The sequence below is a fragment of the Bombina bombina genome, chromosome 2 (genome assembly GCF_027579735.1).
Source record: "Bombina bombina isolate aBomBom1 chromosome 2, aBomBom1.pri, whole genome shotgun sequence".
NCBI lineage: Eukaryota > Metazoa > Chordata > Amphibia > Anura > Bombinatoridae > Bombina > Bombina bombina.
Genome location: NC_069500.1, coordinates 929,374,244 through 929,398,539, shown reverse-complemented (window position 1 = coordinate 929,398,539; position 24,296 = coordinate 929,374,244). Strand labels below are relative to the sequence as shown.

Genomic DNA, 24,296 nt, shown 5'->3' with positions numbered 1-24,296 from the left:
AGTGGCTATGTGCATGGAAGTTTTAGGTCTCATGACTGCAGCATCGGACTCATGACTGCAGCATCCCCTTTTGCTCGTTTTCATATGAGACCTCTACAGCTTTGCATGTTGCACCAATGGTGCAGGGATTATACTCGGATATCGCAGTTGATATACTTAAATCCAAACATTCAACACTCTCTGACTTGGTGGTTAAACCATCACCTTATTGTTCAAGGGGCCTCCTTTGTTTGTCCTTCCTGGACTGTGATCACAACAGATGCAAGTCTTTTCAGGTTGGGGAGCTGTCTGGGGGTCTCTGACAGCACAAGGGGTTTGGGAACCTCAGGAGGCGAGGTTACCAATCAATATTTCTTTCATGTAATTAGCAAGAGTCCATGAGCTAGTGACGTATGGGATATACATTCCTACCAGGAGGGGCAAAGTTTCCCAAACCTCAAAATGCCTATAAATACACCCCTCACCACACCCACAATTCAGTTTTACAAACTTTGCCTCCGATGGAGGTGGTGAAGTAAGTTTGTGCTAGATTCTACGTTGATATGCGCTCCGCAGCAAGTTGGAGCCCGGTTTTCCTCTCAGCGTGCAGTGAATGTCAGAGGGATGTGAGGAGAGTATTGCCTATTTGAATGCAGTGATCTCCTTCTAAGGGGTCTATTTCATAGGTTCTCTGTTATCGGTCGTAGAGATTCATCTCTTACCTCCCTTTTCAGATCGACGATATACTCTTATATATACCATTACCTCTGCTGATTCTCGTTTCAGTACTGGTTTGGCTATCTGCTATATGTAGATGAGTGTCCTGGGGTAAGTAAGTCTTATTTTCTGTGACACTCCTAGCTATGGTTGGGCACTTTATTTATAAAGTTCTAAATATATGTATTCAAACATTTATTTGCCTTGACTCAGAATGTTCAACTTTCCTTATTTTCAGACAGTCAGTTTCATATTTGGGATAATGCATTTTAATTTAACATTTTTCTTACCTTAAAATTTGACTTTTTCCCTGTGGGCTGTTAGGCTCGCGGGGGCTGAAAATGCTTCATTTTATTGCGTCATTCTTGGCGCGGACTTTTTTGGCGCAAAAATTCTATTTCCGTTTCCGGCGTCATACGTGTCGCCGGAAGTTGCGTCATTTTTTGACGTTATTTTGCGCCAAAAATGTCGGCGTTCCGGATGTGGCGTCATTTTTGGCGCCAAAAAGCATTTAGGCGCCAAATAATGTGGGCGTCTTATTTGGCGCGAAAAAATATGGGCGTCACTTTTGTCTCCACATTATTTAAGTCTCATTTTTTATTGCTTCTGGTTGCTAGAAGCTTGTTCTTTGGCATTTTTTCCCATTCCTGAAACTGTCATTTAAGGAATTTGATCAATTTTGCTTTATATATGTTGTTTTTTCTCTTACATATTGCAAGATGTCTCACGTTGCATCTGAGTCAGAAGATACTACAGGAAAATCGCTGTCAAGTGCTGAATCTACCAAAGCTAAGTGTATCTGCTGTAAACTTTTGGTAGCTATTCCTCCAGCTGTTGTTTGTATTGATTGTCATGACAAACTTGTTAAAGCAGATAATATTTCCTTTAGTAAAGTACCATTGCCTGTTGCAGTTCCTTCAACATCTAAGGTGCAGAATGTTCCTGATAATATAAGAGATTTTGTTTCTGAATCCATAAAGAAGGCTATGTCTGTTATTTCTCCTTCTAGTAAACGTAAAAAATCTTTTAAAACTTCTCTCCCTACAGATGAATTTTTAACTGAACATCATCATTCTGATTCTGATGATTCCTCTGGTTCAGAGGATTCTGTCTCAGAGGTTGATGCTGATAAATCTTCATATTTATTTAAAATGGAATTTATTCGTTCTTTACTTAAAGAAGTCCTAATTGCATTAGAAATAGAGGATTCTGGTCCTCTTGATACTAATTCTAAACGTTTGGATAAGGTATTTAAAGCTCCTGTGGTTATTCCAGAAGTTTTTCCTGTTCCTAATGCTATTTCTGCAGTAATTTCCAAAGAATGGGATAATTTGGGTAATTCATTTACTCCTTCTAAACGTTTTAAGCAATTATATCCTGTGCCATCTGACAGATTAGAATTTTGGGACAAGATCCCTAAAGTTGATGGGGCTATTTCTACCCTTGCTAAACGTACTACTATTCCTACGTCAGATGGTACTTCGTTTAAGGATCCTCTAGATAGGAAAATTGAGTCCTTTCTAAGAAAAGCTTATCTGTGTTCAGGTAATCTTCTTAGACCTGCTATATCTTTGGCTGATGTTGCTGCAGCTTCAACTTTTTGGTTGGAAACTTTAGCGCAACAAGTAACACATCGTGATTCTCATGATATTATTATTCTTCTTCAGCATGCTAATAATTTTATCTGTGATGCCATTTTTGATATTATCAGAGTTGATGTCAGGTTTATGTCTCTAGCTATTTTAGCTAGAAGAGCTTTATGGCTTAAAACTTGGAATGCTGATATGGCTTCTAAATCAACTTTACTTTCCATTTCTTTCCAGGGTAACAAATTATTTGGTTCTCAATTGGATTCCATTATTTCAACTGTTACTGGTGGGAAAGGAACTTTTTTACCACAGGATAAAAAATCTAAAGGTAAAAACAGGGCTAATAATCGTTTTCGTTCCTTTCGTTTCAACAAAGAACAAAAGCCTGATCCTTCATCCTCAGGAGCAGTCTCAGTTTGGAGACCATCTCCAGTCTGGAATAAATCCAAGCCAGCTAGAAAGGCAAAGCCTGCTTCTAAGTCCACATGAAGGTGCGGCCCTCATTCCAGCTCAGCTGGTAGGGGGCAGGTTACGTTTTTTCAAGGAAATTTGGATCAATTCTGTTCACAATCTTTTGATTCAGAGCATTGTTTCAGAAGGGTACAGAATTGGTTTCAAGTTGAGACCTCCTGCAAAGAGATTTTTTCTTTCCCGTGTCCCAGTAAATCCAGTAAAAGCTCAAGCATTTCTGAAATGTGTTTCAGATCTAGAGTTGACTGGAGTAATTATGCCAGTTCCAGTTTCGGAACAGGGGATGGGGTTTTATTCAAATCTCTTCATTGTACCAAAGAAGGAGAATTCCTTCAGACCAGTTCTGGATCTAAAAATATTGAATCGTTATGTAAGGATACCAACGTTCAAGATGGTAACTGTAAGGACTATCTTACCTTTTGTTCAGCAAGGGAATTATATGTCCACAATAGATTTACAGGATGCATATCTGCATATTCCGATTCATCCAGATCATTATCAGTTCCTGAGATTCTCGTTTCTGGACAAGCATTACCAGTTTGTGGCTCTGCCGTTTGGCCTAGCTACAGCTCCAAGAATTTTTACAAAGGTTCTCGGTGCCCTGCTGTCTGTAATCAGAGAACAGGGTATTGTGGTATTTCCTTATTTGGACGATATCTTGGTACTTGCTCAGTCTTTACATTTAGCAGAATCTCATACGAATCGACTTGTGTTGTTTCTTCAAGATCATGGTTGGAGGATCAATTTACCAAAAAGTTCTTTGATTCCTCAGACAAGGGTAACCTTTCTGGGTTTCCAGATGGATTCAGTGTCCATGACTCTGTCTTTAACAGACAAGAGACGTCTAAAGTTGATTACAGCTTGTCGAAACCTTCAGTCACAATCATTCCCTTCGGTAGCCTTATGCATGGAAATTCTAGGTCTTATGACTGCTGCATCGGACGCGATCCCCTTTGCTCGTTTTCACATGCGACCTCTTCAGCTCTGTATGCTGAAGCAATGGTGCAAGGATTACACGAAGATATCTCAATTAATATCTTTAAAACAGATTGTTCGACACTCTCTAACATGGTGGACAGATCACCATCGTTTAATTCAGGGGGCTTCTTTTGTGCTTCCGACCTGGACTGTAATTTCAACAGATGCAAGTCTCACAGGTTGGGGAGCTGTGTGGGGATCTCTGACGGCACAAGGAGTTTGGGAATCTCAAGAGGTGAGATTACCGATCAATATTTTGGAACTCCGTGCAATTTTCAGAGCTCTTCAGTTTTGGCCTCTTCTGAAGAGAGAATCGTTCATTTGTTTTCAGACAGACAATGTCACAACTGTGGCATACATCAATCATCAAGGAGGGACTCACAGTCCTCTGGCTATGAAAGAAGTATCTCGAATTTTGGTTTGGGCGGAATCCAGCTCCTGTCTAATCTCTGCGGTTCATATCCCAGGTGTAGACAATTGGGAAGCGGATTATCTCAGTCGCCAAACGTTGCATCCGGGCGAATGGTCTCTTCACCCAGAGGTATTTCTTCAGATTGTTCAAATGTGGGAACTTCCAGAAATAGATCTGATGGCGTCCCATCTAAACAAGAAACTTCCCAGGTATCTGTCCAGATCCCGGGATCCTCAGGCGGAGGCAGTGGATGCATTATCACTTCCTTGGAAGTATCATCCTGCCTATATCTTTCCGCCTCTAATTCTTCTTCCAAGAGTAATCTCCAAGATTCTGAAGGAATGCTCGTTTGTTCTGCTGGTAGCTCCGGCATGGCCTCACAGGTTTTGGTATGCGGATCTTGTCCGGATGGCCTCTTGCCAACCGTGGACTCTTCCGTTAAGACCAGACCTTCTGTCACAAGGTCCTTTTTTCCATCATGATCTGAAATCCTTAAATTTAAAGGTATGGAGATTGAACGCTTGATTCTTGGTCATAGAGGTTTCTCTGACTCTGTGATTAATACTATGTTACAGGCTCGTAAATCTGTATCTCGAGAGATATATTATAGAGTCTGGAAGACTTATATTTCTTGGTGTCTTTCTCATCATTTTTCCTGGCATTCTTTTAGAATACCGAGAATTTTACAGTTCCTTCAGGATGGTTTAGATAAGGGTTTGTCCGCAAGTTCTTTGAAAGGACAAATCTCTGCTCTTTCTGTTCTTTTTCACAGAAAGATTGCTATTCTTCCTGATATTCATTGTTTTGTACAAGCTTTGGTTCGTATAAAACCTGTCATTAAGTCAATTTCTCCTCCTTGGAGTTTGAATTTTGTTCTGGGAGCTCTTCAAGCTCCTCCGTTTGAACCTATGCATTCATTGGACATTAAATTACTTTCTTGGAAAGTTTTGTTCCTTTTGGCCATCTCTTCTGCCAGAAGAGTTTCTGAATTATCTGCTCTTTCTTGTGAGTCTCCTTTTCTGATTTTTCATCAGGATAAGGCGGTGTTGCGAACTTCTTTTGAATTTTTACCTAAAGTTGTGAATTCCAACAACATTAGTAGAGAAATTGTGGTTCCTTCATTATGTCCTAATCCTAAGAATTCTAAGGAGAAATCGTTGCATTCTTTGGATGTTGTTAGAGCTTTGAAATATTATGTTGAAGCTACGAAATCTTTTCGTAAGACTTCTAGTCTATTTGTTATCTTTTCCGGTTCTAGAAAAGGCCAGAAAGCTTCTGCCATTTCTTTGGCATCTTGGTTGAAATCTTTAATTCATCTTGCCTATGTTGAGTCGGGTAAAACTCCGCCTCAGAGAATTACAGCTCATTCTACTAGGTCAGTTTCTACTTCCTGGGCGTTTAGGAATGAAGCTTCGGTGGACCAGATCTGCAAAGCAGCAACTTGGTCCTCTTTGCATACTTTTACTAAATTCTACCATTTTGATGTATTTTCTTCTTCTGAAGCAGTTTTTGGTAGAAAAGTACTTCAGGCAGCGGTTTCAGTTTGAATCTTCTGCTTATGTTTTTCGTTAAACTTTATTTTGGGTGTGGATTATTTTCAGCAGGAATTGGCTGTCTTTATTTTATCCCTCCCTCTCTAGTGACTCTTGTGTGGAAAGATCCACATCTTGGGTAGTCATTATCCCATACGTCACTAGCTCATGGACTCTTGCTAATTACATGAAAGAAAACATAATTTATGTAAGAACTTACCTGATAAATTCATTTCTTTCATATTAGCAAGAGTCCATGAGGCCCGCCCTTTTTTTGTGGTGGTTATGATTTTGTATAAAGCACAATTATTCCAATTCCTTATTTTATATGCTTTCGCACTTTTTTATCACCCCACTTCTTGGCTATTCGTTAAACTGAATTGTGGGTGTGGTGAGGGGTGTATTTATAGGCATTTTGAGGTTTGGGAAACTTTGCCCCTCCTGGTAGGAATGTATATCCCATACGTCACTAGCTCATGGACTCTTGCTAATATGAAAGAAATGAATTTATCAGGTATGTTCTTACATAAATTATGTTTTTAGAACTCTGTGCTATTTTCAGAGCTATTCAGGCTTGGCCTCTATTGAAGAGAGAACTTTATATTCGATTTCAAATAATGTCACTACAGTGGCATATGTCAATCATCAAGGGGGGACTCGCAGTCCTTCAGCAATGAAAGAAGTATCTCTGATACTTTCTTGGGCGGAATCCAACTCTTTTCAAATTTCTGTGATTCATATCCCAGGAGTAGACAATTGGGAAGCAGATTATCTCAGTCGTCAGATTTACATCCTGGAGAGTGGTCTCTCCTTCCAGATGTGTTTTTTAAGTTGGTCAGACGTGCGGTCCTCCAGAAATGGATCTGATGGCCTCGCGTCTGAACAAGAAGCTTCCAAGATACCTTTCCAGGTCCAAAGATCCTCAGGCGGAGATGGTGGATGCTCTAGCAGTTCCTTGGTTTTACCAACCTCCTTACATTTTTCCACCTCTGGTTCTTCTTCCAAGTGTGATCTCCAAGATCATAATGGATTGATCTTATATGTTTCTGATAGCACCAGCTTGGCCTCTCAGGTTTTGGTATGTGGACCTTGTCAGGGTGACCAGTTGCCAGCATTGGCCACTTCTTTTAAGGCCAGACCTTCTGTCTCAGGGGCCGTTTTTCCATCAGGATCTCAAATCTCTAAATTTTATTGCATGGAAATTGAACGTTTAGTGCTTATTCATAGAGGTTTTGCTGACTCAGTTATTAGCACTATGATACAGGCTCGTAAGTCTGTTTCAAGAAAAAATGTATTATCGGGTTTGGAAAATCTATATTTCATGGTGTTCAACTCATGATTATTCTTGGCATTCTTTTAGAATTCCTAGAATTTTACAGTTTCTTCAGGATGGTTTGGATAAGGGTTTGTTTGCAAATACTTTGAAAGGACAAATTTCTGCTCTTTCGGTCTTATTTCATAGAAAGATAAAGCTAAACTTCCTGATATTCACTGTTTTTTCAGTCTTTGATTCGTATTAAACCCGTTATTAAATATATTTCTCCTCCTTGGAGTCTCAATTTGGTTTTACAGATTTTACAGGCTCCTCCTTTTGAGCCTATGCATTCTCTGGACATTAAATTACTTTCTTGGAAAGTGTTATTTCTTTTTGCTATCTCTTCTGCTAGAAGAGTTTCTGAATTGTCTGCTCTCTCTTGTGAGTCTCCTTAACTGATTTTCCATCAAGATAAAGCTGTTTTGCGGACTTCATTTTAATTTTTGCCTAAAGTTGTGAATTCTAACAACATCAATAGGGAAATTGTTGTTCCTTTATGTCCTAATCCTAAGAATACTCTTGAAAGGTCTTTACATTCTTTGGATGTGGTAAGAGCTTTGAAATATAATGTTGAGGCTACTAAAGATTTCAGAAAGACTTCTAGCCTATTTGTTATTTTTTTATGGCTCCAGGAAAGGTCAGAAAGCCTCTGCTATTTCTCTGGTTTCTTGGTTGAGATTTTTGATTCATAAAGCTTATTTGGAGGTGGGGCAGTCTCCACCTTGGAGAATTATAGCTCATTCTACTAGATCAGTTGCCACTTCTTGGGCTCTCAAGAATGAAGCTTGAGTTGATCAAATTTGCAAAGCAGCAACTTGGTCTTCTTTGCATACTTTTACTAAATGTTACCATTTTGATGTGTTTGCTTCTTTGGAAGCAGCCTTTGGTAGAAATGTTCTTCAGGCAGTTGTCTCAGTTTGATTCTAATGCATTTGATTTCAGTTTTTTTTGGGATTTAATTTCTCAGCAGAAATAGCTGTTTTTATTTTATTCCTCCCTCTCTAGTGACGCGTGGACTTCCACATCTTGGGTATTATATCCCATACGTCACTAGCTCATGGACTCTTGCCACTTACATGACAGAAAACATAATTTATGTAAGAACTTACCTGATAAATTCATTTCTTTCATAGTGACAAGAGTCCATGAGACCCACCCTATTTTTGTGGTTATGTTTTTTTTTTTGTATAAAGCACATTTTTTTTTTTTTAGTTCCTCTTTTTGTATGCTTTTTACTCCTTTTTCTTTTTTACACCTCACTTCTTGGCTATACGTTAAACTAAGGTATGAGTGAGATGGGAGGTATATTTATAGGCATTTGTAGGTTTGTAGGCATTTGTAGGTTTTGGGAAACTACTCCTGGTAGGAATGTATATCCATAAGTCACTAGCTCATGTGGTGTTTCCACCTCCATGTTCTTGGGGTCATAGGCAGCATTCCTCCTCCTCCAAACACGTTGAGTTGATGCCATAGAACTCGATTTTGGTCTCATCTGACCAAAACACTTTCACTCAGTTCTCCTCTGAATCATTCAGTCCTTTGAGTCGTAGTGTGTTACCAATCGTTTTCTTGGTGACTATGGTCCCAGCTGCCTTGAGATCATTGACAAGGTCCTCCCGTGTAGTTCTGGGCTGATTCCTCACCATTCTCACGATCATTAAAATCCACAAGGTGAGCTCTTGCATGGAGCCCCAGGCCGAGGGAGATTATTTTGTGTTTCTTCAATTTGCAAATAATCACATCATTTGTTGTCAGCTTCTCACCAAACTGCTTGGCGATGGTCTTGTAGCCCATTCCAGCCTTGTTTAGGCCTACAATCTTGTCCCTGACATCCTTGGAAAGCTCTTTGGTCTTAGCCATGGTGGAGAGTTTGAAATCTGATTGCTTCTGTGGACAGGTATCTTTTATACAGATAACAAGCTGAGATTAGAAGCATTCCCTTTAAGAGAGTGCTCCTAATCTCATCTCGTTACCTGTATAAAAGACACCTGGGTGCCAAAAATCTTGCTGATTGATGGGGGAATCAAATACTTATTTCACTCATTAAAATGCTAATCAATTTATAACTTTTTTGAAATGTGTTTTTCTGGATTTTTTTGTTATTCTGTCTCACTGTTCAAATAAACCTACCATTAAAATTATAGACTGATCATTTCTTTGTCAGTGGGCAAATGTACAAAATCAGCAGGGGATCAAATAATTTTTGTCCCTCACTGTATCTGTTTATCATGCAGACACTAAGCATTAGTCATGTATATTATCATTGTAGTTTGTGTATTTACTTTCAATAGTATATACTTATTATTGGACATGGATTTACAAGTATCTAATGTGTACCTGTTGATCTATATGTGCTGCTCCTTTAGTCCATAAGGCTACATGGCAATTTAAATATGTGCAAATGCTTATGTAGGTACATCTATACCACAACTGCTCCTTATATTATGTATTGATTCAATGAGTTTATATATTTTTGGATCCCTCGGGAAAAATAGTTTGGAGATCCGGATGATTCTCTTTGTCCTTAAAGAGATTGTGAGTTCTCTTTAAAGCAGAGTACTCCATATTAACCAGCGGTCTTGTCTCATGTTGCCAAAGATCCTTGGCAGCAGCATGTATATAAGGATTTGGAGAATAGGGGAATAAAGTAATCCCAGTACCTGTGTAACCTCAAGGTCAAGAGTTTTTACCCCAATCAGTTCATTGTCCAAAGGGATTTGCAGTTCTGTTCTGGATTTATCATCCCTAAACATGTTGGTCAGGGTTCCCTCTTGTATAATGGGAAGATTTCTCACTGTTTTTTACCCTTCATCCAAAGGGTCAATTTATGGATAGTATAGACCTCAAAGATTCCTACCTGCGCATCACAATACACAGGGATTCATTTCAGTCCTGAGGTTTGTATGTCTGCAAAACTTTTCCAGTTTACCACCTGTGTTGAATGAAATCTTGCCAGCACTCAGAAGCAGGACATTCCAGTTGCTCCTTATCTGAATGACATACTAGTGCAAACTTTTTTCCTGTTAATAGATATTGCTCATAATTTCCAGTTCTGTCTTCATCAAAACCATAGTTGGAGTATTCATGTACCCCAAAGGCTCATTGTATACTGCTAAGGGTTGCATTTACAGGAATCATATTAGACTCAATTCTTATGCGTCTAATTTCCAGATGTAGCTTCACAATGTAGGATTAAGAGGATGTGTCTCTTCCTACCATGAACTACCTTCTGTCGGTAGCTCAGTGCATGGTGGTGGTGGGACTTATGGTAGCTCCTTCAGACAAAGTTAATGTTGCCCCATTTTCACTTGAGACTTCTTTAATGGATTGCTACCTAAGTGGTCCAAGAATTATTTACATTTGGCATACAGATTGCTTTGGATGTTCCATCAGTCAAATTTTTCTTGTGGACACAGTCTGTATTTGACCTTGGGGACATCCTTCCTTTGTCAGTCTTGGCCTATTGTGCTGACAGACGCCAGTCTCCCTGGCTGGGGTTGCGGTCTGGGTTTCTCGAAGAGTTGATGGAGTCTGGTTTCCTCTAGAGGCAATGTTACCAATCCACATTTTGAAACTTCGAGCGATCTTCATGCTCTCAACCCTGGCCCCTATTGAAGGAGGTAAAGTTTTTTGGTCTCCTATCGGACAACATCTCAGCGGTAGCCTTCATGATTCATCAAGGAGAATATCCGCAGTCCACTGTCCATACAGGGAGTGTCTAACTCTGTCTTAGGCAGAGTTGCTCCCTGTTGACAATTCACATACCAGGTTTGAACAACTAGGAGGTGATTCATCTCAGCAATCAATCGGTCCATCCAAGAGCATTTTCGATCTTCTTTTCAAGTTCTTAATGGGTTTACAAGACATAGATTTGATGAGCTCTCATTTAAATCGCATGCTTCCATGCTATTGTGTGAGATCAAAGATTCCAAAGGCTCTCCTATTAGATGCCTATGTATGTCCATGGAACTTTCATATAGCATACCTGTTTCCAAGAATCATACTTGAACCATACAGGAGTCAACATCAGTAATATTAATTGCTCCAGCCTGACTCTGTAGGACTTTATATGTGGATATAGTGCAGATTCTTCTTGCACTTTATTGCTCATCTTCTGAGTCAAGACCTTTTTTATCATGATCTATAATCTCTACTTTTAATGTTGTGGAAATTGGATGCCTGGTTTTGAGACTTACAGGTTAGGTTATTGAATCTTTGATTCAGGCCAGAAAATCTATAACGCAAAATAGTTTTATCACTGCATTTGGAAGGCATTTTTTAATTGGTGTCTTTCCAGAAGGTTTTCTTGGTATTCCTTAGGATTCTTAGACCCCTTCAGTTTTTACAGGATGGCTTTGACAAGAGCTTGTCCTCTAATTTCCAAAGGCAAATTTCTGGGGTTTTGTTTTTTTTGTTGTTGTTTTTTTTTTGAGGTTGTCAGCCTTTTGTCCAGGTATAACTTAAAATTAGATCACTTGTGAATCCTATTTTACTACCCTGGAATCTGAATCTAATTTTCATCCTAGCAGTTGCCAAACAATAAAATGTATATACGTAACAATATATTTATTAAAGTTAATATTTATTCCTTCATTGATTAGTTAGCTTTATAGACACATGTAGAAACAAGATATCTCTTCTGAAAACCTGTTTTTGTTCATACACTTGGACTTCAAAAGAGTTGAATATTGTAGACTGACTACCTCATTGAAGGGGTTTGTCAGCTTCACTAATTGAAACTAATGTTTCCCTTTTGCTCTCTCTTAGATGTCTTGAGCAGCGAGGGGTCTGTAAATCTATTATCTATCTTGGGCAGGAAATCAATATATGGGCACATAAATCTAAGGACTCCATATGCTAACATTTACTTTGAAGTCGCCCATCGGTCTTATCTATACAAAGGTCTTAATCCTTTGTTCTCTCCTGTGTAGCCAGGGAAAAGGGGGGTTGTGTTACCCAGCTCAGCGTATATATAATAACACTCACAGATATCCTGACATGTATCTTTCCATACTTTTACTTTGGAAAGTACTCTTACTATTAGCAATCTCTTCAGCAAAGAGAGTTTCTGAGTTGTTACCACTGTCTTGTAATTCTCCATTTCTAATTATTCACAAAAAGAAGGCTATACTTTGTCCTAAATATGATTTTACTCTTAAGATGGTTTTTAAGGAAAATTTGAATCAAGAAATGGTTATTCTTTCATTGTGTTCAGCTCCTGCTAACTCTAAGTAGCGGCTATTAGTTATTCTTGGGGGTAGTCAATGCTTTTAAATTCTATCTCCATGCTACTACCGATTCCAGACAAACTTCTAGTTTGTTTACTCTACTCTGGGACTCGTAAGGGGCAGAAAGCTACTAAGGTAGCGTGGTCCTCATGGCTCAAAAAGTGAGTCACAAGGTTGTTTTTTTTTACAGGCGTTGGATGGTCGCCTACCCAACCTATAACATTCTGAAGAGCAGTTGCAACATCGTGGGTTTTTTTTTTTTTTTTTTTTTTTTTTAATTATGCTTGAAGCTGATATTTACAAAGCTGCTACCTGTCTTCTCTGCTTTTTCACAAGCAGCTTTTGGCAGGAAATTCCTTCAGGCCGCAGTGTTGGCTAATTAAGAACTGTCAGGAATAACTGTCCCACCCTTTCCTTAACATAGACCATCGGCTTGGGCATTAATCCCATATCTTATGGAGGGCTGTGGACCATTATCATTTTATGAAAGAAAACAAAATTTATGTTTGCCTGATAAAATTATTTTCTTTCGGAATAATGATGGTCCACAGAACCCGCTCATTTTAACTTTTGGCCGACAGTTCTAATGACACCTCTATAGACCTTGCTTTGTCTTTCTTACCTATATGTTTTCTATTCGCTACTTGGCTATACGTTAAACTAAGAGAGAGATAGATGGTGTGAGGAATTTTAAGCTCTTGACCACCTCCTAGTGGTGGGAAATATATCCCATATGTTATTGAAGATTGTAGACCATCATCATTCCGAAAGAAAAGGATTAATTAGGTAAGCATAGATTTTATTTTTTACGTTTTTTGTGTTGATAAGAAAGCCAAATAATTTTATTTTTTTTAAATGTAGGGCCCTATTCGACTAGTTTAGTTTGTCATATTTCTGTCTTTATGAACTTTGGATCAACACTGATATTTTTTCAAAATTGTAATTGCAGCATTATTTCTTCAGAATCAAGTCGTCCAAGAAAGCCATGTAATTGTACCAAGTCCTTGTGTCTCAAACTGTAAGTATTTGAAGAATCAAAAATTCACAGAACACATCAAAGTGAATATTTGCTTAGCAATGCTTTTTGCAATAGTTAATGTAAATTTTGTTAAATAACTGAAATGGTTCTTTGCTTTGCACTACTACAGTGACTATTGGCCACTATAGCCATAAAAGTGAGTCGGTACTCATCTGTTTTAAAATGGATAACTGCGCATGCACATTTGTACAACTTGGGCCCATCTGATAATTGATGGCTACACAATTATGGCTTTTATTATTGGCTCGCCATTTGTGTTCAGCTAGCTCCCAGTAGTGCATTGCTGCTCTGGGGCTGACTTTAACTAGTTGTTTAATCCCTTTGAATATTTTATTATTGCATTATTGCATGCATTTATAACATATTACAACATTTTGTTTTTCAATTTTTATATTCCTTTAAAGGGACACTCAGGTCAAATTAATTTTTCATGATTCAGATACAGCATGTAATTTTAAACAACTTTCCAATTTACTTCCATTAAAAAAATGTGCACAGTCTTTTATAGTTACACTTTTTGACTCACCAACTCCTACTGAGCATGTGCAAGAATTCAGACTATATGTATATGCATTTGTGATTGCTATCACATGGTACAGGGGGTGTGGAAATATACATAACTGAAATTTGTTAGAAAAAAAATCTACTACTCATTTGAAATTCAGAGTAAATGCTATTGTATTGTCTTGTTATCTTGTATTTGTTGATTATGCAAATCTACTGTGTTTACTGGTCCTTTAAACTAAAGGGAAATTTAACAGTAAATACATGCTACACATAATGATGTATTCAAAGCAAAGATTGGCCTTAGAGTAATATGTTGTTGTATGTTATACAATTATATTTTTTAAAATATTAAAGATATAAGTGTGAAGGTTTAGTTTATATAAAGTAATTTAGTTTCTATAAAGTAATGAGTGCCGCCTTGTTTAAACTTGTTTCCCTTTATCTCTCCTGCTTGTGTAAACAAGGCTGTGTGGAAACCCAGTTAAGGAATTACTTTAACAATCCTGTGTTCCACACATCCTTGTTTGCACAGTCCTTTTTGCATGTTGTTTATCTGTCCCTGATTGTCCTCAGCAGGAGACATAGATAAGGGAAAGGAGAATGCAAGTTTAAATTTGACGGTGCTCATTACTTTATACGATCTCTGTGGAATTCAGAAAAACAAGCATAAAAAAATAAAAACATTTCTTTCATAAAGGTGGTGAGAGTCCACAAGCCATTACTCCTGGGAATTCAACTCCTGGCCACTAGGAGGAGGCAAACATTCCCAAAAAGAGTACTTAAACCATCCCACCTCTCTGGTATGTTAGCAATATCTTTGCCTCCCAGGTGGAAGGTGAAAAATTGAGATCCTCCAGATTCTTTGTTGTGATTGCTCAGACCGATTTAAAGCCCATTTTTCCCCTCAGCTGCTACTGAGTGAGAGAGGGGAGATTGGAATCTGGGCAATCACTTCCAATAAGGATTTAGTCACAAACCTGCCACAAGTGTCACTGGGACCGGTCCCTTAGCCTTACTCCTGTTGGTTCGTCTGTATACTCTTTCCCTTGATCATTTGCTGTGATGTAAACAGCACTGGACGGGCTCTCTACTGGATGCAGTCTGTCTGCGGCGGGTAAGCACAGTATAGTGGGTGCTGGTAAGGGAAGTAAGACATGACACTTAAATAGCACACATGATATTAGCAGATATACGTTCATAATGCACATCATAGCCAGGGGATATTTTACAGACATACCACAGAATACACTAGACTTTATTTATTGTCTAGGGGTCTTAGGAGACAAACTTTTGGACTAGGTTATTTCATATTTATTTGTGCACTAACACTTATCTGAATGGTACGGTTTTCACTTACCTTGACGATATCTTGGTACAGGCACCATCTTTTCCTCTAGTGGAAGTCCCTTCTCAATCTTCTTCGATTCTTCTTCGATCACATGGATAGAAGATAAACTTGGAAAAGAGTTCTCTTACTCTAAGTACAAGGGTGAATATCCTGTGGACAATATTAGACTCCATATCCAGGAGAATATTATTTACAGATGAGAGATGTTGCAAGCTAAATTTTGCATGTCTTGCCCTCCAGGCCTCTTGGAGACCCTCAGTGGCTCAGTGTATGGAGGTGATTAGACTCATGGTGTCCTGCATGGACATCATTCCTTTTGCCAGATTCCATCTCAGACCCTTACAACTATGCATGCTGAGACAATGGAACAGCGACCATTCAAATCTGTCTCAACAGATTGTTGAGAGACTCCCTCTCTTGGTGTTTCTGTCCAGATCATCTGTCCCAAGGCACGTGCTTCTTCAGACTGTCCTGGGAGATTGTGACTACGGACGCAAGCCTTTCCAGCTGTGGAGCCGTTTGGGGTGCCAAGAAGACACAAGGTCTGTTGACTCAGGAGTCGTCCTCCCTTCCGATCAATATTTTGGAACTCCGGGCAATCTTCAATGCCTTGAAGGCTTGGCCCCTTCTGGGTTCTTCCCAGTGTATCAGATTCCAATCAGACAATATAACCTTGGTTGCCTACATCAACCATCAGGGGGAACGAGAAGTTCCTTGGCGATGAGAGAAGTATCTCAGATACTAGAGTGGGCAGAGACTTACAGATGTACGCTGTCAGCGATTCACATTCCGAGTGTAGACAGCTGGAAAGCGGACTTCCTCAGCAGGCAATCATTTCACCCAGGGGAATTGTCTCGCCACCCGAGGTGTTTGCAGAGATATGCAGCAAGTGGGGAACGCCGGAAATAGATCTCATGGCATCCCGCCTCAATACCAAGCTACCCAGGTACGGGTCAAGGGATCCTCAGGCGGAATTGATAGATGCCCGATCAGTACCATGGAGGTTCAGACTCCTATATCTTTTTCCTCCATTACCGCTTCTCTCTCGTGTGGTGGCTCGCATCAAGCAGGAGTGAGCATCAGTGATTCTGATTGCTCCATCGTGACCACGAAGGACGTGGTTTGCGGATCTGGGGATGTCCTCATCTCAGTGGAGGTTACCTTGTTGCAGAAATCTGTTCATACAGGCTCCCTTTGTTCATCAAAATCTAGATCCTCTGAGGCTGACTGCGTGGAGATTGAACGCTTAATCTTAGTCAAGAGAGGTTTTTTCTGAGAGTGTTATCGACACTCTGGTTCAAGCTTGTAAGCCAGTTACTCGTTTCTACCATAAAGTGTGGAGGACTTACTTGTACTGGTGTGAAGAGCGTGGCTTTTGCTGGCATAAGGGTAAGGTTGCCAGAATGTTATGTTTTCTCCAGGATGGACTGGAGAAGGGTCTATCTGCTGGTTCCCTGAAGGGACAGATATCGGCCCTGTCGATGTTACTGCACTAGAGATTGACTGAGCTGCTGGATGTGCAGTCCTTTGTTAAGGCTCGAACTAGGATGAGACCTGTGTTTAGATATGGGGCTCCGCCTTGGATCCTAAATCTTGTTTTTAGTGTTTTGCAGCAGGCTCCGTTTGAGCCTGTGCATACTGTTGACATGAAATTGTTATCTTGGAAGGTTCTTTTTTTGCTGGCTATTGCCTCTGCGTGAGATTTCTGCTTCTCAATGTGACTCCATTTATTTTGATTTCCATGCTGATAAGGTGGTTTTTTACGTACTAAATTAGGGTTTCTCCCTAAGGTGGTGTCGGACCGTAACATTAATCAAGAAATTGTTGTTCCTTCCTTGTGTCCTAATCCTCCTTAAGAAATGGAACACTTGCTTCACAATCTGGATGTGGTTCATGCCTTGAAGTTCTATCTTCATGCTACTAAGGAATTCATACAATCTTCCTCTGTCATCTATACGGGGAAGCGTAAGGGGCAGAAGGCTACTATAACTTCCCTATCTGTCTGGTTGAGGAGTGTCATCCACTTAACTTATGAGACAGCGGGGCGACAGCCTCCTGAGAGGATAACGGCTCATTCCACTAGAACAGTGGCTTCCTCCTGGGCTTTTAAGAATAAAGCCTCTATGGTTCAGATTTGTAAGGCAGCTACCTGGTCCTCCTTACACACTTTTTCTAAATTTTATAAGTTTGATGTGTTTGCTTTGGCTGAAACAGCTTTCGGGAGAAAAGTTTTGCAGGCTGTGGTGCCCTCAGAATAGGGTCCACCTCTTTTTTTTGTTCCCTCCCATTATTCATTCTGTGTGCTCTGGAGCTTGGGTATAGTAACAGTAAGGAATTAAGTTGTGGACTCTCCCTGCCTTATGGAAGGAAAACATAATTTATGCTTACCAGATAAATTCCTTTCCTTCCTGGCAGGGAGAGTCCACGACCCCGCCCGTAATTTATTTTTTGATGCGCGGCTCATTTCTTCTGGCACCTTTATACCCTGATGTTTTCACCTACTTTTCCTTGTTCCCTCGGCAGAAGGACTGGGGGATAAGGGAAGTGGGAGGTATATTTAAGCCTTTGGCTGGGGCGTCTTTACCTCCTCCTGGTTGGCCAGGTGTTGTATTTCCCAACAGTAAGAAATGAAGTTGTGGACTCTCCCTGCCAGGAAGGAAAGGAATTTATTTGGTAAGCATAACTTATGTTTTTCAATTTGGTCTGGCTACAGCTCCAATAATGCTCACAAAGGTTCTGAGTGCCCTTTTGTATGTGATTAAGTCTCAGTGTTTCCATACCTGGATGGCATCTTGGTTCATGCACCATCTTTTCCTTTAGCAGTATATCACACCAGTCCGTCTCTAACTTGGTGTTAGGATCATCAGTTTATTATTCAGGAGGCTTTTTTTGCTCATCCTACCTGTACTGTGATCACTACAGATGCAAGTCTCGAAGGCTGGGGAGCTGTTTGGGGGACTCTGACAGCACAGGGGGTTTGGGATCCTTTGGAGGTGAGGTTACTAATCAATGTTCTAAAACTCTGCAATTTTCAGGGCCCTTCAGATGTCCAGTTATCCTTCTTGACCACCTCCTCTGCGGTCAGACCTTCTTCCCAAGGTCCGTTTTTCATACGGATCTCAATTCTCTGAACTTGATGACATGGAAATTGAATGCTTAGTCTTCTTAGCAATCTTAATTTGAATGTTGTTAGGGCATTGAAATATTACATTGATGCTATTAAAGGGACAGTCTAGGCCAAAATAAACTTTCATGATTCAGATAGAGCATGTAATTTTAAACAATTTTTCAATTTACTTTTATCACCAATTTCTTTCATGTAATTAGCAAGAGTCCATGAGCTAGTGACGTATGGGATATACATTCCTACCAGGAGGGGCAAAGTTTCCCAAACCTCAAAATGCCTATAAATACACCCCTCACCACACCCACAAATCAGTTTTACAAACTTTGCCTCCTATGGAGGTGGTGAAGTAAGTTTGTGCTAGATTCTACGTTGTTATGCGCTCCGCAGCAGGTTGGAGCCCGGTTTTCCTCTCAGCGTGCACTGAAAGTCAGAGGGATGTGAAGAGAGTATTGCCTATTTGAATTCAATGATCTCCTTCTACGGGGTCTATTTCATAGGTTCTCTGTTATCGGTCGTAGAGATTCATCTCTTACCTCCCTTTTCAGATCGACGATATACTCTTATATATACCATTACCTCTACTGATTCTCGTTTCAGTACTGGTTTGGCTTTCTACTACATGTAGATGAGTGTCCTGGGGTAAGTAAGTCTTATTTTCTGTGACACTCTAAGCTATGGTTGGGCACTTTTATATAAAGTTCTAAATATGTGTTCAAACATTTATTTGCCTTGATTCAGGATGTTCAACGTTCCTTATTTCAGACAGTCAGTTTCATATTTGGGATAATGCATATGAATAAATCAATTTTTTTCTTACCTTAAAATTTGACTTTTTCCCTGTGGGCTGTTAGGCTCGCGGGGGCTGAAAATGCTTCATTTTATTGCGTCATTCTTGACGCAGACTTTTTTGGCGCAAAAAAAATTTTTCTTGGTTTCCGGCGTCATACGTGTCGCCGGAAGTTGCGTCATTTTTGACATTTTTTGCGCCAAAAGTGTCGGCGTTCCGGATGTGGTGTCATTTTTGGCGCCAAAAGCATTTAGGCGCCAAATAATGTGGGCGTCTTTTTTGGCGCTAAAAAATTTGGGCGTCACTATTGTCTCCACATTATTTTAGTCTCTTTGTTTATTGCTTCTGGTTGCTAGAAGCTTGTTCACTGGCATTTTTTCCCATTCCTGAAACTGTCATTTAAGGAATTTGATCAATTTTGCTTTATATGTTGTTTTTTCTATTACATATTGCAAGATGTCCCAGATTGACCCTGAGTCAGAAGATACTTCTGGAAAACCGCTGCCTAGTGCTGGATCTACCAAAGTTAAGTGTATTTGCTGTAAACTTGTGGTATCTGTTCCTCCAGCTGTTGTTTGTAATGAATGTCATGACAAACTTGTTAATGCAGATAATATTTCCTTTAGTAATGTTACATTACCTGTTGTTGTTCCATCAACATCTAATACTCAGAGTGTTCCTGTTAACATAAGAGATTTTGTTTCTAAATCCATTAAGAAGGCTATGTCTGTTATTCCTCCTTCTAGTAAACGTAAAAGGTCTTTTAAAACTTCTCATTTTTCAGATGAATTTTTAAATGAACATCATCATTCTGATTCTGATGATTCCTCTGGTTCAGAGGATTCTGTTTCAGAGGTTGATGCTGATAAATCTTCATTTTTATTCAAAATGGAATTTATTCGTTCTTTACTTAAAGAAGTCTTAATTGCATTAGAAATAGAGGATTCTGGTCCTCTTGATACTAAATCTAAATGTTTAAATAAGGTTTTTAAATCTCCTGTAGTTATTCCAGAAGTTTTTCCTGTCCCTGATGCTATTTCTGAAGTAATCTCCAGGGAATGGAATAATTTGGGTAATTCATTTACTCCTTCTAAACGTTTTAAGCAATTATATCCTGTGCCATCTGACAGATTAGAGTTTTGGGACAAAATCCCTAAGGTTGATGGGGCTATCTCTACTCTTGCTAAACGTACTACTATTCCTACGGCAGATAGTACTTCCTTTAAGGATCCTTTAGATAGGAAAATTGAATCCTTTCTAAGAAAAGCTTACTTATGTTCAGGTAATCTTCTTAGACCTGCTATATCTTTAGCGGATGTTACTGCAGCTTCAACTTTTTGGTTGGAAGCTTTAGCGCAACAAGTAACAGATCATAATTCTCATAGCATTGTTAATCTTCTTCAACATGCTAATAACTTTATTTGTGATGCCATCTTTGATATCATTAGGGTTGATGTCAGGTATATGTCTCTAGCCATTTTAGCTAGAAGAGCTTTATGGCTTAAAACTTGGAATGCTGATATGTCTTCTAAGTCAACTTTGCTTTCACTTTCTTTCCAGGGTAATAAATTATTTGGTTCACAGTTGGATTCTATTATCTCAACTGTTACTGGAGGGAAAGGAACTTTTTTACCACAGGATAAAAAATCTAAAGGTAAATTTAGGTCTAATAATCGTTTTCGTTCCTTTCGTCACAATAAGGAACAAAAGCCTGATCCTTCACCCACAGGAGCGGTGTCAGTTTGGAAACCATCTCCAGTCTGGAATAAATCCAAGCCTTTTAGAAAACCAAAGCCAGCTCCAAAGTCCACATGAAGGTGCGGCCCTCATTCCAGCCCAGCTGGTAGGGGGCAGATTACGATTTTTCAAAGAAATTTGGATCAATTCAATTCACAATCTTTGGATTCAGAACATTGTTTCAGAAGGGTACAGAATTGGCTTCAAGATAAGGCCTCCTGCAAAAAGATTTTTTCTTTCCCGTGTCCCAGTAAATCCAGCGAAGACTCAAGCATTTTTGAAATGTGTTTCAGATCTAGAGTTGGCTGGAGTAATTATGCCAGTTCCAGTTCTGGAACAGGGACTGGGGTTTTATTCAAATCTCTTCATTGTACCAAAGAAGGAGAATTCCTTCAGACCAGTTCTGGATTTAAAAATATTGAATCGTTGTATAAGGATACCAACATTCAAAATGATAACTATAAGGACTATCCTGCCTTTTGTTCAGCAAGGGCATTATATGTCCACAATAGATTTACAGGATGCATATCTGCATATTCCGATTCATCCAGATCACTTTCAGTTTCTGAGATTCTCTTTCCTAGACGAGCATTACCAGTTTGTGGCTCTGCCGTTTGGCCTAGCAACAGCTCCAAGGATTTTTACAAAGGTTCTCGGTGCCCTTCTGTCTGTAATCAGAGAACAGGGTATTGTGGTATTTCCTTATTTGGACGATATCTTGGTACTTGCTCAGTCTTCACATTTAGCAGAATCTCATACGAATCGACTTGTATTGTTTCTTCAAGATCATGGTTGGAGGATCAATTTACTGAAAAGTTCATTGATTCCTCAGACAAGGGTAACCTTTTTAGGTTTCCAGATAGATTCAGTGTCCATGACTCTGTCACTAACGAACAAGAGACGTCTAAAATTGATTTCAGCTTGTCGAAACCTTCAGTCTCAATCATTCCCTTCGGTAGCCTTATGCATGGAAATTCTAGGTCTTATGACTGCTGCATCGGACGCGATCCCCTTTGCTCGTTTTCACATGCGACCTCTTCAGCTCTGTATGCTGAACCAGTGGTGCAGGGATTACACAAAGATATCTCAATTGATAGCTTTAAAACCGATTGTACGACACTCTCTGACGTGGTGGACAGATCACCATCGTTTAGTTCAGGGGGCTTCTTTTGTTCTTCCGACCTGGACTGTGATTTCAACAGATGCAAGTCTGACAGTTTGGGGAGCTGTTTGGGGGTCTCTGACAGCACAAGGGGTTTGGGAATCTCAGGAGGTGAGATTGCCAATCAATATTTTGGAACTCCGTGCAATTTTCAGAGCTCTTCAGTCATGGCCTCTTCTAAAGAGAGAATCGTTCATTTGTTTTCAGACAGACAATGTCACAACTGTGGCATATATCAATCATCAAGGAGGGACTCACAGCCCTCTGGCTATGAAAGAAGTATCTCGAATACTGGTATGGACGGAATCCAGCTCCTGTCTAATTTCTGCGGTTCATATCCCAGGTATAGACAATTGGGAAGCGGATTATCTCAGTCGCCAAACGTTACATCCGGGCGAATGGTCTCTTCACCCAGAGGTATTTCTTCAGATTGTTCAAATGTGGGGGCTTCCAGAAATAGATCTGATGGCTTCTCATCTAAACAAGAAACTTCCCAGGTATCTGTCCAGATCCAGGGATCCTCAGGCGGAAGCAGTGGATGCATTGTCACTTCCTTGGAAGTATCATCCTGCCTATATCTTTCCGCCTCTAGTTCTTCTTCCAAGAGTAATCTCCAAGATTCTGAAGGAATGCTCATTTGTTCTGCTGGTGGCTCCAGCATGGCCTCACAGGTTTTGGTATGCGGATCTTGTCCGGATGGCCTCTTGCCAACCGTGGACTCTTCCGTTAAGACCAGACCTTCTGTCACAAGGTCCTTTTTTCCATCAGGATCTCAAATCCTTAAATTTGAAGGTATGGAGATTGAACGCTTGATTCTTGGTCAAAGAGGTTTCTCTGACTCTGTGATTAATACTATGTTACAGGCTCGTAAATCTGTATCTAGGAAGATATATTATCGAGTCTGGAAGACTTACATTTCTTGGTGTCTTTCTCATCATTTTTCCTGGCATTCTTTTAGAATTCCGAGAATTTTACAGTTTCTTCAGGATGGTTTGGATAAAGGTTTGTCTGCAAGTTCCTTGAAAGGACAAATCTCTGCTCTTTCTGTTCTTTTTCACAGAAAGATTGCTAATCTTCCTGATATTCATTGTTTTGTACAAGCTTTGGTTCGTATAAAACCTGTTATTAAGTCAATTTCTCCTCCTTGGAGTTTGAATTTGGTTCTGGGGGCTCTTCAAGCTCCTCCGTTTGAACCTATGCATTCACTGGATATTAAATTACTTTCTTGGAAAGTTTTGTTTCTTTTGGCCATCTCTTCTGCTAGAAGAGTTTCTGAATTATCTGCTCTTTCTTGTGAGTCTCCTTTTCTGATTTTTCATCAGGATAAGGCGGTGTTGCGAACTTCTTTTAAATTTTTTCCTAAGGTTGTGAATTCTAACAACATTAGTAGAGAAATTGTGGTTCCTTCATTGTGTCCTAATCCTAAGAATTCTAAGGAGAGATCATTGCATTCTTTGGATGTAGTTAGAGCTTTGAAATATTATGTTGAAGCTACTAAGAATTTCCGAAAGACTTCTAGTCTATTTGTTATCTTTTCCGGTTCTAGGAAACGTCAGAAGGCCTCTGCCATTTCTTTGGCATCTTGGTTGAAATCTTTAATTCATCATGCTTATGTCGAGTCAGGTAAAACTCCGCCTCAAAGGATTACAGTTCATTCTACTAGGTCAGTTTCTACTTCCTGGGCGTTTAGGAATGAAGCTTCGGTTGATCAGATTTGCAAAGCAGCAACTTGGTCTTCTTTGCATACTTTTACTAAATTCTACCATTTTGATGTGTTTTATTCTTCTGAAGCAGTTTTTGGTAGAAAAGTACTTCAGGCAGCTGTTTCAGTTTGATTCTTCTGCTTATAATTTCAGTTTTTTTCATTATAAGATTTAAACTTTATTTTGGGTGTGGATTATTTTCAGCGGAATTGGCTGTCTTTATTTTATCCCTCCCTCTCTAGTGACTCTTGCGTGGAAGATCCACATCTTGGGTAGTCATTATCCCATACGTCACTAACTCATGGACTCTTGCTAATTACATGAAAGAAAACATAATTTATGTAAGAACTTACCTGATAAATTCATTTCTTTCATATTAGCAAGAGTCCATGAGGCCCACCCTTTTTTATGGTGGTTATGATTTTTTTGTATAAAGCACAATTATTCCAATCTTATGTTTTTATGCTTTCGCACTTTGTCTTATCACCCCACTTCTTGGCTATGCGTTAAACTGATTTGTGGGTGTGGTGAGGGGTGTATTTATAGGCATTTTGAGGTTTGGGAAACTTTGCCCCTCCTGGTTGGAATGTATATCCCATACGTCACTAGCTCATGGACTCTTGCTAATATGAAAGAAATTAATTTATCAGGTAAGTTCTTACATA

The 24,296-nt window shown here is 39.5% G+C and overlaps 1 protein-coding gene across 2 annotated transcripts in view; it reads left to right on the top strand.

Annotated features, from left to right (window-relative positions):
* LIN54 (lin-54 DREAM MuvB core complex component) overlaps positions 1-24,296 on the top strand; it is a 549,733-nt gene that overhangs the window by 346,978 nt on the left and 178,459 nt on the right. For both annotated transcript variants that reach the window (XM_053703370.1, XM_053703369.1), the window contains one exon: positions 13,171-13,239. In XM_053703370.1, the coding sequence (XP_053559345.1) occupies positions 13,171-13,239 (69 nt within the window). The remainder of the gene's footprint in view (positions 1-13,170; positions 13,240-24,296) is intronic.